Source organism: Boleophthalmus pectinirostris, unplaced genomic scaffold (genome assembly GCF_026225935.1).
Source record: "Boleophthalmus pectinirostris isolate CB_2022bp ecotype Guang Dong unplaced genomic scaffold, ASM2622593v1 HiC_scaffold_6, whole genome shotgun sequence".
Taxonomy (NCBI): Eukaryota; Metazoa; Chordata; class Actinopteri; order Gobiiformes; family Gobiidae; genus Boleophthalmus; species Boleophthalmus pectinirostris.
This window is the reverse complement of record NW_026571447.1, coordinates 24677501-24690633: the sequence shown is the minus strand read 5'-3', so window position 1 is coordinate 24690633 and position 13133 is coordinate 24677501. Positions and strand designations below refer to the sequence as shown.

The 13133-nt window shown below is 39.8% G+C and overlaps 3 protein-coding genes across 8 annotated transcripts; 2 read left to right on the top strand and 1 right to left on the bottom strand.

Moving 5' to 3' along the window:
* The first annotated feature begins 338 nt into the window (after nucleotides 1–338).
* Nucleotides 339–11621, top strand: LOC110171802 (zinc finger protein 91-like). Of its 6 annotated transcripts, none has more exons than XR_008633440.1 (6): nucleotides 339–537; nucleotides 818–2774; nucleotides 3088–5073; nucleotides 10064–10219; nucleotides 10337–10430; nucleotides 11172–11621. XR_008633440.1 is itself a non-coding variant. In XM_055163512.1 (4 exons), exons 3-4 carry the CDS (start codon nucleotides 3120–3122, stop codon nucleotides 5824–5826), a joined length of 1995 nt encoding a protein of 664 aa, XP_055019487.1. In that variant the 5' UTR covers nucleotides 339–537; nucleotides 818–2774; nucleotides 3088–3119; the 3' UTR covers nucleotides 5827–5891. The 6 variants fall into 6 exon arrangements, 4 of the variants coding, with proteins under 4 accessions (XP_055019487.1, XP_055019488.1, XP_055019485.1 ...); XR_008633439.1 differs by having other exon boundaries at nucleotides 10337–10444; XM_055163512.1 differs by lacking the exons at nucleotides 10064–10219; nucleotides 10337–10430; nucleotides 11172–11621 and adding an exon at nucleotides 5786–5891.
* LOC110171809 (uncharacterized) lies at nucleotides 6276–8400 on the top strand. Its single transcript, XM_020937598.2, has 2 exons — nucleotides 6276–6438; nucleotides 6768–8400. Exon 2 carries the CDS (start codon nucleotides 7223–7225, stop codon nucleotides 8144–8146), a length of 924 nt encoding a protein of 307 aa, XP_020793257.2. The 5' UTR covers nucleotides 6276–6438; nucleotides 6768–7222; the 3' UTR covers nucleotides 8147–8400.
* A 323-nt stretch (nucleotides 11622–11944) lies between the features above and the next one.
* On the bottom strand, nucleotides 11945–13071 carry LOC110171817 (trypsin-3-like). The gene is made up of 5 exons (XM_020937608.2): nucleotides 13006–13071; nucleotides 12778–12934; nucleotides 12396–12649; nucleotides 12185–12321; nucleotides 11945–12094 (listed from the first exon to the last, which is right to left on the bottom strand). Exons 1-5 carry the CDS (start codon nucleotides 13043–13045, stop codon nucleotides 11945–11947), a joined length of 738 nt encoding a protein of 245 aa, XP_020793267.2. The 5' UTR covers nucleotides 13046–13071.
* Nucleotides 13072–13133: the final 62 nt, after the last annotated feature.

Genomic DNA, 13133 nt, shown 5'->3' with positions numbered 1-13133 from the left:
AAGATTTATACAGGGCATGATGACCATTGAAAGAGACGAAGAGTACAGATTGGGTTTGCACCAGAGCCCTCCTATGTGATTTGTGAGCCAAAACGCCATCTGCAGGTCAAAAACTGCGTGTTCATTTATTAAAAGTCCTACGTCGTTCCACCGTTATAATCCACCCAGTCCACCCATGTTGGCTTATAAGGAAACTAGAGACGCGTACTGATACTTTTAATTGGTTGCACAAAGCAATTCTACGCAGTAGACGACTACATAAGTCAAAAGCACAAGCTAAACTTAAAAAAAACATAAATTATAGTGAGCTCATGCCACATACTGCAGGGCTCCACTAGGGGCAGCAAAGATCATTTGCGTATGAGAGACGTGGAAAGACGAGGAAAAAGAAGAAATCAGACATTAGCGGCCGAAACATTTTCATTTTTGTTTCAATTAACAGGCGAAAATGTCAAATTTGCACAAAAATCCGTCTTAGCTTCTGACAAAGAACTACAACAATCTACAGAGCAGTGGAGATTTGGTTTTCTTGGTAAGGTAAGCTAGTAAAACCTGTTTATATACCATGCTAACATTAGCAACGTTGTTGCTAGAACAAAAGCAAGAACGCTAAACGCATTTTTTGTAGTTGCTAAATTTTAAGTGTGATACGATGATGTTAATGGTAAATACTGATGCATTGCGTGCAGTGCATGTAGCATACGACATTGACGCTTAAATATAAGCTAACAGTTACAACCTGAATGATAGCAACGTTATTACTGATGCCATTCTCGGTATATACCAAATACACCTTTAAAATATGTTTTATTTACAGGGCCTGACGCAATCATGGAAAGTGGATATGAAGACCTGCCAAATGTTCTAGATGATGGCCTAAGTACAGAATTAATGAATGCTGGTCGATTTTGCTTCAATTGTGAGCAGATTTTTTCAAGTAGAAAATGTCTTGAAGAGCATCTTTGCTCGGTTCCATCCTATATTTGTTCCTGTGGAACTGAGTTTACATCCTATAATGACATGCTGCTGCACAGTAGTTCCCATGAACCAGGACACCAGGTGCTTTGTCATGAAACCATAAAGATGCGAAGAATTGAAAAACACTGGGAGGAAGAAGAGAAGTTGAAAAGGCTACAGTCTGGTGAGGTTATCTGGGAGAGTCCTAAAGCTTTACCTGCAAAACCTACCCCTCAAATACCCATTTTACCCAAGACTCAAGTTCAACCTCATGTGCTACCACAGTTTTCTCCAGATTTGATAAAAAATGTCTCAACCTCAGACACAAGCAAAATATTCTCTGATGTTGGTGCACCAACAGTGGATCTATGGACACTTTTTCAACCTGTAGTGCTAGTGAAAACAGTGCGCTCATTTTCCAATACGAAACCATACACTTGTGGTAAATGTGGACAATCTTTTACAACAAGAAAGTCTCTAGTCATACATCATAACACCCACATAGCAGACAAAGTATCTGGTTGCATTGGCTGCGGACTGCTCCTCTCCAGCAGGAAGGTTGTTCCGCGCTTCCATCCTTGTAATGCTCCACATGGTTATAAATTCAAATTGACCACGGCAAGACCAATTAACCAGATCACTGCAAACATTGCCAATGGTATAGCTAAAGCTGCTAGTTCATCTCCACCACAAAGCACTCAGAGTAATGGTTCTTACAGCAAAATAAGAATTGTTATGGATGTTGATTACAGTCACAGCTCTGCCAAGCGGCCCAAGCCTATTCAGACTAAATCTGCTATTTCAAATGCCAAAGCACTCAGTGTAAACAATTCACCTGCAACACAAGCTGGTCCTGGAGCCGTGAGTCTTACACCTGGGAAAGGCTATGAGTGTCGAGTCTGTCATGTCTTCTTTGAAAGTATCAACGTCCTTCAGAGGCACAAGTGTGCTAAAGCTCACGAGTTCTTGATGAAACATAAACTCACTGCACCAGCTAACCGGCAAAGACAAGTTGTGCCATTGCAAATTCCTAGTTCATCTTTGCAAAAGAGTGTCGCAAAGACTGTCCTGTCTGTCCCTGGTGGCAACAGACTTTCTAATGTGAACAATAAAGACACATCGACAGCAGTTGCTGATGACGACTGTTTCATTGTTGAAAGTGGACCAGAGAAACCGGCAGAGGTGATTTACCAAGTGACCTCCTCTGTCCCCATCAAGACTTAAGCTGTATTGGCAAGACAGTACTTTGGTCATTGTTACTCTCACTGAAAGGATCTTGTTCTTTTGTATGTACAGCCAAGTACTTGTGTTGTAATTTGTTGTAACACAAACATTAAAACATTGAAAATAAATTGTTAATATACATTGATGAGAATACAAAGTTACAATGGGTTCTTAATAAAAAAAAAAAAAAAAAAGTTTTTGTTTAAAATGTAGTCTGAACTCTTGAGTGTTAAGCAAATAATTTAATAAATACAGTGTTAAATAACATTGGATTAGTCTACCTGTAAATCTTAAGGACCACAAATGAGGCCGAATTTTTAATTTTAATAAAAGTTTTATAACAGATGTATGTCAAAAATAACACTAAGCGTTCTGCGCATGTACCACAGTAAACGTAATTTCCGCCTGGCGCCTTGAGTCGCCTCTCCTCCATTCGTTTCCAATCACCGTCCCGTGCACAAGCGTGGTGCTAAAGCATGGGGCAGCGGTCCGTACATATGCCGCATGTTTTCAGTCCCACACAGCTTTATGTATTGAGACTAACTTCAAATGATCACTTCTGACGTGACGAAGTTAATTTCCATCTGACTTCGGTAAGATTTTTTTTTTTACACGTAATTCCAACTGTTACAGGCAACGCGTAATCCCAACTGTTTAGCAAATCAGTTGGCGTTTTGCTGCTTAGTGTTGCATGGTGTTTTTGTGCACTAAGCACTAAACCATTTAGAGAAGTAACCTACAGCAACTGTGTTTCATTCCGAAAGATTGTGGGTTGCAATAGCATTTGAAATGGAACGTGAAAACGACAATTTACGCAATTCATTTCTTATTAGCAATATTGTTAACTGACAATGTAATATAAATGACTCTAAAGGCCATGTCGTTTACTTTATTTGTTAACTACAGGGAACGTTTCCACTCTCACAAACTGGACCACAATGCTTGGGCTACAAGGAAAGGCATTATCCTCTAAAGAGTATCGGTGTGTGGCCTGTTCTGCTGCCTTCACTGGGCTGGCGTCTCTGCTGGTTCATCAAGCAACTCACGCTGGAACATTGCCTAAGCCTTCATCAATTTCCTCTGACTCCAACCTTCTTCAAACATCTCTGACTCACTCAAGTGAAGACTGGGGGTCCTCTGTGCCTAAAGTAATCCCATCCACACCAATGTATACATGCGAAAATGGAGAAGAGTTTAAGCAGACCCATGTCTCTGAAGTGCAGTTTCCTCAATTATTGGTTAATAATGAGTCAATCTCCAACAAAGATTTATCCAGCACAGGGTGTAACCTGACTGCAGCCCAGACAAACAAGGCTATTGGAGAAGATTCTGCTCTTGGGCCTTCTGTGGATGAGAACATTGTAGAAAATGAAAACCAAGAAAAACCTGCTGCTGTTACTAGCACTGAGGACCATAGCCCTGTGTTGGCAGAAGCTGAGCAACCACTAGAAAAGGAGCTAGCAGCACAAGAGATGCCAGAGGAGACTGAGGGAAATGTAATGGATGAACCTGAGCCCAAGCATAAATCCCTGATGAAGATCCTGGCATCTGCGTATGGAAAGCACTTGATGCCTCCTCAGCCTGAAGATGTTGACAAAGTCGTGGCGTCTCTTAAAGAAGAACCTGAACTAGTTGTTATTGCACCTCAAACAACAAAAGTACCATCAACTGTCAGTGATATGTCCCCCATGCAATTAAAGCGTTTTCTTGGGAAACCAAGCACAAAGACAAAATCTCCATCTATTAGCAGACTTCTTGAGTCCAGTACAAAGAAGATAGTTTCTCTTACAAAAATCTTTTCACCTGTAGTGCTTCTAGAAACTCGCCATAAGTTTATGGATCCAAGCAGCAATAATATGTATGGGAAATATCAATGTGCTCGCTGCCGAAGGGTTTTTCAGGATGTCGATAGTTTGACAGAACACCACTTCTTGCATAAAAAGGAAAGAATTAAGTGCTGCCGTTGTTGCAAACAACTCATTATTGGAAGAGTACCTCTCCCTGACAATCACGTCTGTCCTCAGTCAAGAGCAAAGCCTCCATATTCTATCAAAAGTACTGCAACAAATGGTCAAAGAACAAACCATGACAGCATGAAAAAAGTGTACTTTTGTCCAATTTGTAAACATAATTTTACACGTAAATACGGTCTTAAAAAGCATAAATGCAGTGGCCTTGTTTCGAGCTCACCTCCACCGACCCAGTCCTTGGGCAATTCAGCAGAGACACTAATCACTGTTCCTGATGAAGGAAACAGTTCTCAAAGTATTGGTATAGGCACCAGGAACATAAAAATTGAGGACACTTCAGACCCAGAATATGAAAAGGAACTTTCAAATCTGAGTTGGTCTTCTGCATCATCAATACAGGACCAGCATAAAAATGCATCTACATTTGCGGCATCTTTTCTACAAGAACATGACAGTCAGTGGACCATGCCTTTGGACGATGGACAAAAAATACACAATTCAAGTGAGAAAAAAAGACGTGCACGTGTGACCTTTTTTATAAAAAATGGAGTCAGGCGTTACCCTTGTAACAAATGTCATCAAACATTTGGCTTGACTAGTAATTTAAGCCGACATAGAAAAGTATGTGGTATTAACCTAAAAGGTTTGGGGAGTGGGCACAATTCCAATAGCACATCAGTAAATGTCAACAATGTAAAAATGTATCCATGTTATGTGTGTGGGAGAAACTTCAATCGCAAAGATAATATGATGGTTCATAGAAAGAAATGTGAATTGAGACGGACAATGATTCCAAATTCTGCCATTGAAATTAACTCAAGCTTGCCTCCCTCTAATGCTCCACAGGATCTTCCACAGGAGGATGATGCAGGCAACTGGAGCATCATGTCTCTGCCCTCGGTTCTCCCCAGAAGAGTGACATGTGAGTGTGGCATTGGCTTCACATCTCCCAAACTTCTCCTGGAGCATTTACAGAAACATGCTCAGGAGTCCTACACTTGCCCAACCTGTGGTGTCACTGTAAATTCATGGGCAGATTATGAGATTCACTTGCAACTTCACATGCACCCCCAGCATCACAGACATTTAAACCCTCTATTATTACAATTGAAAACAAACGTGCCACTCCCACAGTCAACTGCAATTGGCCTCCTTGAAAAGGCACCACAAAGTCAGAAAGAGTTGAAAAATTCCAATAGAAAACAAATGTTTGCTTGTCCAAGATGTGGTAGTACATTTGCCCGACGGTGCTCTCTCCGAAGGCACTTGACCTGGAGTCAGTGTATAGGATTTTAAATAAATGCCTCTTTAAAGTTTAGCAGACTACCCTATTCTAATTTTATCACTGCTGCTTACAAATGCAAGCAGTCTTGTAGTTTATGTTTAGAACGTAAACCAAAATCCACTGTAAGACTCTTTAATATTTTAATAACTCTTAACTTAGTATTAAAGTTTATAGTTTCTCCAAGTCTAATACTCCAAAAATATTTGCAGGAGTACCACATAATTATCTGTAAAATTAACAAAACTCACTCAAATTGATTCTAATGTCGTCGTGTTTTGTATGTGTTGTGCCAGGTATTTGTTACCAAGAATTAAACCTATCATGAATGTCATCATGTGCTTTTTTACAGGTGTCAAGATATTAAACACTGTAGTGGCTTTTAAAATGTAGGATGTGCATGCAGATGTATGTATTTCTGAAATCTGTTAATTGAATAAATAGATTACAAAATGAAATGTTGTGTGTACTTGAGCATGGGCATTTCCTGATTTATTCAGTGCTGTTACACAGAATGAAGTTTGAAGCAGTGTAGATTTTTAGGTGTTTTGATTATAGTCTAGTGAAACAATGGCACTTAAAAAATAAAATAAAATCTTGAAGATGATGACAACATGCTGTGTCTTTAATGGCCATGTTACATCTATGAACAACTGTAAAATAAGGTTTTTAGTGAATGGTAGAATTTTTTTTTAATGTCATACAGATTTGATCACCGGTGTATTAGAAACAAACGTGGTAGTACATATTGTACAGATGTAGTCACGTAAGGAAGATATTGTTGTTGCGATACTACCTCCACATTGTTGGGGTCGCTGTTACAGAGTTGGGCTTTTTAAACTTGGGGAGTGCGTTTCCTGTTTCCTGCCTCTTGGGTCGGCGTCTTTTTTCATCGAGGCGCAAATTCCCGGGTTTTTGTCAACTTACGAGGATAAAATAGACGGATAGTCGTGGCTCCGCACTATAAAACTCTATCAAGTCTTGTCTAGTGGTTTGTGTTGCCAGGTGAGCATAATTTAATGATTGTTTACTAATGTTAGTGGTAATGCAACCACGACTCGCTAATGCTAGTATGATCCTTGATAAAAACGCCAATTTACTGAGAATTCACTTCTGTTTACCTGGTAACAACACCTTTTTGTGGTATGTTTGCAGTTTTAACATTAGATAGAGCTATATTCTGATATATACTTGCCAGAGGTTTTAAATCATTAAACCATTAAAATATAGATTTGCGCTGAATATATATGTATATATAGGCCCATCGGGTATTTTTTATTTTTATTTTTTTATCATTTTGGTGACCTTTTGGTGAATCCTATTTTTTTCTACAGAACAAGTCACAACATGTACAGTGGAAATCAAGACCTGCCAAATATGCTGGACGGTGATTTTAACCCAGATTTGATGAATGCTGATCAGTTTTGCTTCAACTGCGAGCAGATTTTTTCAAGTAGAAAATATCTTGAAGAACATCTTTGCTCAGTTCCATCCTACATTTGTTCTTGTGGAACTGAGTTTACATCATATAATGACATGCTGCAACACAATAGTTCCCATGATTCGGGATACCAGGTACTTTGTCATGAAACTATAAAGAAGCAAAGAATTGAAAAACATTGCGAGGAAGAAGAGAAGTTGAAAAGACTTCTATCTGGTGAGGTTATCTGGCAGAGTCCTAAGTCTTTACTTTCAAAAACTGCCCCTCAAATACCCATTTTACCCAAGGTGCCCCAAGGCCCAGTCCAGCCACCCATATTACCGCATCTTTCTCCAGATTTGATGAAAAATGTCTCAGGCCTCAGACACAAGCAAAATGTTTTCAAATATTGGTGCTCCAACTGTGGATCTATGGACACTTTTCCAACCTGTTGTGGTTTTGAAAACATTGCGTTCTTTTTCCAAGACACATTCATATATTTGTGGTAAATGTGGACAATCCTTTTCAACCAGAAGGGCCCTAGTCATACATCATAACACCCACATTGCAGACAAAGTGCTTGGTTGCATTGGTTGCGGACTGCTCCTCTCCAGCAGGAAGATTGTTCCACGCTTCCATCCTTGCAACTCTCCATACAGCAAATTCAATAGATTCAAGCTTATTACTGCTAGACCGCTTACCCAAATCACTGCAAACATAGCGAATGGACTGGGCCAGCTTCCAATTTCCCCTCCAACAGTGAAAATCACAAATAATATTGCATCCTCTAAAATTAATAAAGGTTTCTGTGTTAATTACACTACCAGTGCTGCCAAGCGGCCCAAGCCTGTTCAAGCTAAATCTCTAATTTCAAATGCCAAAACACTCAGTGTAAACAACTCACCTGCAACACAAGCTGGTCCTGGAGCCGTGAGCCTTACACCTGGGAAAGGCTATGAGTGTCGAGTCTGTCATGTCTTCTTTGAAAGTATCAACGTCCTTCAGAGGCACAAGTGTGCTAAAGCTCACGAGTTCTTGATGAAACATAAACTCACTGCACCAGCTAACCGGCAAAGACAAGTTGTGCCATTGCAAATTCCTAGTTCATCTTTGCAAAAGAGTGTCGCAAAGACTGTCCTGTCTGTCCCTGGTGGCAACAGACTTTCTAATGTGAACAATAAAGACACATCGACAGCAGTTGCTGATGACGACTGTTTCATTGTTGAAAGTGGACCAGAGAAACCGGCAGAGGTGATTTACCAAGTGACCTCCTCTGTCCCCATCAAGACTTGAACTAGTATTTAAGTGAGATTTGTCATATTTGCTACCATGTATAGCTATTGTGTAACATTGTAACATGTAAATAGGCTAATATCATTCATGTTTGTTACATGTTTTTATTTACTGTACACATTTTAAAAACATCAATCAGTATGAGTGTTGAAAAGTTTGCATTGTACTTTTAAACATATTAACTTTGGCACCACTTGTATGTGTATATATTGCTGGGCATTTGTTATAATAAACTATTTTTAGTCATGCCTGTATTGTTTTGGTAATGTATTTTCTGTAATCTCATCTTAAATGTTTATATATTTGTACATTTTCTTTAGTACAAATCTTGACCGTAAAACAGTTCATAGGAATGTGAATGGGGTTTTCTCCCCTTCCAGTAGGTGGCGTTATTGCTTTCACTGCATAACTTACAGAATTGATTATTATATTTTCGAACGAATACTAATAGCTCTCTGAAATATTTCCACTGCTGGGGTTTAGGTGAATACCAATATCATGAATTCCATCTGTCATCACTATAAAGGCACATCACGTAGGCCTAGTATTATCTGTTTTTTGTGCAGTACGCCTGCTGTAAGCACTGAGACCACGGTGTCTTATCGGTCTTTAACGAAGCAGACACGTGGATTAACGGCATTTTATTTCTAAGCATTTAACGCAATCGGCCTCTTCGTACTGTGAGAATAAGACCAGCCCTCTTGATTTAACCCTTTAGGTGTATGTTGTATAGTTGAGGCTACAGTGAGAGCAGCGGTGCACTTAATGCGAGTGAATCAAGCTGTAAGATGAGTGTGACTTTATCGTAGGAAGATTTGGGCAAGTGAATAATACATGGATTTATATACGGTTAGTGATAGTAAATTTAGTGTCCTAAACGTGTGCACGGTATGCTAAATGTTGCCACGGGTGGAGATAGGCCTATGGTACATCTACTGCTGTCATTACATTAGATTAGCCCAGTAGTAACCCAGTATTGTGCAGGTAATTTTCATACAGTAATTTCACATATCAAATTTTGACAAAGAAAAGCTGCAACATTAAGGAGACCACGTTTTCAAAATTCAAAACTGGGACACACTCGGGTTGGGATGTTTGGAATAAATAAAACTGGGAAAAGAGCGTGTAACATTGTGCATTCTCTTGTCAGAGGGAGTTCTGACGCTGCATTATTGTTTATTTATTTATTTGTTTGTTTATTTAGCTTTATGGTCATTTGCAAACACGACTATTGTGTATTTTGGCTTAACAAATGACAAATTATGCTTCGCTTTACTATTGGCAGGAATCAGATTACTCAACAAAATTGTGATAGTCCTGTTTTAGACCTGATGTAGTCCTGGTGTAGTCTTAGTTTAGTCCAGGTTTAGAACTGATATAGTCCTGGTTTAGTCTTAGTTTAGTCCAGGTTTAGACCTGATGTAGTCCTGGTTTAGTCTTAGTTTAGTCCAGATTTAGACCTGATGTAGTCCTGGTTTAGTCTTAGTTTAGACCTGATTTAGATCAAATTGGTTAAAAAAGGATACACCTGGGACATTTCTTGTAAATAATTGGTACAAATCAATTGTTTTGTATAAATCTGCTGGGACAGGGGACACAGGGCTCAAAACTGGGACTGTCCCAGGTAAATCTGGTCACCCTATGCTACATGCTATTGTAGGTATGCCTGCACTGGTGGCCTTGTGGTGTTATTCACTGTTTATGACACATTTTTTCTTTTTCTGCTGCCTAACTACTACTTAAACTCATGCCAGGTGATGTTAGACTTTAGTTTTTATTTTGTTAATCAAAACATTTGTTAAGCAAGTTATTTCCAATATTAAATTATGTCCTACTTTTGAACGGTCTACTTGAATGGTCTCTGATTGGATAAAACCACATGTAAAGTTAATTAATGCATTGTGTTTTCTTTTATAGGCCTAAATAAACTATACATAGTTGATCTGTTGAGAAGTGAAGGACCTGGAGTAAACTGGAGAAATTAAACCATGTGGATCAACACTCCCTTCTGAAACAGCAAATTATTCTCAACACCAAAAACAAGTGAATATGATTAATCTGGAGTTACACATGGTAAGGAGATAATTACTTTACAGTTCACACCATTTATATGTTTTAAGACAGACTGCCACAGAAATTATGGAGTTATATCAAAGACAAGACTGTTTTTCTGTTGGAAATGTGTTGCAGGCTACAGACTGTGATAAAAACACATCACCAGAAGACGGCACCCCAGGCCTGTCAACACTGGAACATAATAATGGAATTCCTCTAGAAATCAAAAGTGAGGAAATTGAGGTAAACCTGCTTGAAAATATTGCACATGCTCCTTGTCCATCATGGGGCATAAATAGCCTTTGGCAACATATCCTCAAAGGGTGGAGGAAAACTCTTAAAATGCATGTACTGCCCTCGCATATCTAAATTTCAGCCCAAGTTAATTGTCCATGAGCACATTCACACGGGAGAAAAACCTTTTGTATGTCCTGAATGTGGAAAAGGCTTTACTAGCTTTACTCTAATATGAACTCCCACCTGAAGTCTTACTTCAAGAACAAAATGTACATTCAGTGTTCATATTCCCCCCTCAAATGTGCTTACTCTGAATATTTTTCTCACATAAAGATGCATACAACAACTGTTCAAGTAGCAGAGACCTCACAAATCCACCTTTTTAATGCTAACATTGTGTGCAAAAATGAGAACAACAACCACTGACAAACTTAAAATGGCCTCTGATAAACAGAAAAAGAAAGTATGTCAATATTGTAGAAAGCTGCCTTGGTGCGACACCTGCACATCCACACTGGAGAAAAGCCTTATAAATGTGACATTTGCTCCAAGGCATTTGACCAAGTGTACTTCCTGCTCATCCATAAGCTCAAACACTTGTCTGTGAAGAGGTACAACTGCACACGCAGTGAGAAGTCCTTTGTGCATTATAGCAATGCAAAAATACATGCATGCCACGTTTAAATAACCTGACCTCTGACCCGAGGAAGTATTTCTGCCCTGCCTTTTTCAGACACATGGGTAGGCTTTGTGCCTACATGTTGACATACAGAAGAGACCAGAGGTACACCTGCACCTCTTGTGGCGAGACCCTGGAGAACTGGAAGAAGCTCTGGCAGCACCAAAGGATTCATCGTCAATGCAATGGCCGCTTCAGCTGTCTCATGAGTGGGCATGGTGTCCGTTTTGTGGAGTTCTACAAAAGAACATGAGCAAACATCTGGACTTCCTGTACTAACTTACTGTAAGCAGTGTCAGTGTAAGTTTAGGACTCAGTATTTGCTGTCTAAATATCAGTGCTGCCATGCCTCACTTCAAGAAGAGGGCTCTGTCTCAAAATCCTGTATTGATTCAGTTCCAATCAGACTGTTCAGAAAATTAAAGCAGACCAATTATTAAAACAGAAAAACTGCACAATCTCAAAGAACTCTCCCTGTTTATGAAAAAGCAAACACTGTACAAAGGGCATGTGTGTGTGTATAAGCTTCATACAAATATATATTTTACAGTCAGAACCTATAAAATAAAAATATATGCTAACAAATATATAACATTGCAGCGTCCAACTTACAGTTGAATTGACTTTATTGATATTAACCTTAAACCTTAATATCAATTTCATTTGTACATTACAACAGTGTTGCAGTACATTACTGCACTTGTTTTCACCTGTATATTGTCAGTCTGGCTAAATTAACTATAACTTTTAAATAGTGGATAACATGTGATTTAATTGAATCCAGAAACATTTTAGTTTTTATTGCATGGTTTATTTGTTAAATGGTTTTAGTTGGAGCTCATGGTGTTGCGAATCCAGGTGTTGTAGTTGCAGACCTTGGCGTAGACACCAGGTCTGTTCTTCTGGGCGCAGCCATAGCCCCAGGACACCACTCCCTGCAGCTGACCGTTGCACACGACAGGGCCACCAGAGTCACCCTGAGACAGAGCGGTATGTGTTAATATACCATAAATTACATGACTTTAAACAATAGGTTCATGCAGTGGATAGTTGTGTGCTGTGGTTACCTGGCAGGAGTCCTTGCCTCCCTCCAGGAATCCAGCACAGAACATGTTGGAGGTGATCTCTCCAGGGTAGGAGTTTCTGCAGCTGCTGTCACTCAAGATGGGGGCATCCAGGCACATCAGACGGTCAGGGTAGTTGCCTGCAAAGAATTAACAGTATGCAATTTTGCACTCATCTTTTTCACATTTACAATACTTATGGGTAATATCTGACTTCCAGAGGCGCTTGTGTTGCCCCATCCAGAGATGAGACACGTGGTTCCGGCAGAGGCGCAGCTGGAGGGCAGGGACACAGTTCCCACGTAGCTGTTCAGGGTGGCAGGGCTGCTCAGCTTGATGAGCATGATGTCGTTGTCCAGAGTATAGCTGTCGTAGTTAGGATGCTTGATAACTTTGGAAGAGCTGATGAACTGCTCAGTGCCTTCGTTGACTGCAATGTTGTGCTCACCAAGACGCACCTCAATGCGGCTAATATGATAACAGAGATTTATGTAAGTACATTTAAACTTACACAAGCAAAAAGTTCTCATAATGGCAACTTTTTATTTTCACAATAAGGTTACCACTAAATGTGACACACATATTCTTAAACTTACGACTTGTAGCAGTGAGCAGCAGACACTACCCAGCTGCTGGTGATCAGGGAGCCTCCGCAGAAATGATACCCAGAATACAGAGACACCTGATAGCGCACGCCGTTCTTCCTGCACTCGTATCCCCCGACAATTTTGTCATCCTCAATGGGAGCGGCATCTGAATTTAAAATAATAGTTAAATTTCAGAAAATGTTTGTTTTAGTTGCTGTACCTAAAGCCCACACTTACAAGCCGCAGCAAAGAGAGCCAGAAGAATGAAAGCCTTCATGGTGGTTACTGTCTGAACCTCGGTGTCTGCTCACCTGTAAATGCCCCCTTTTATATCTGCTCAGCCTCTACTATCTAAACTGTCAAGG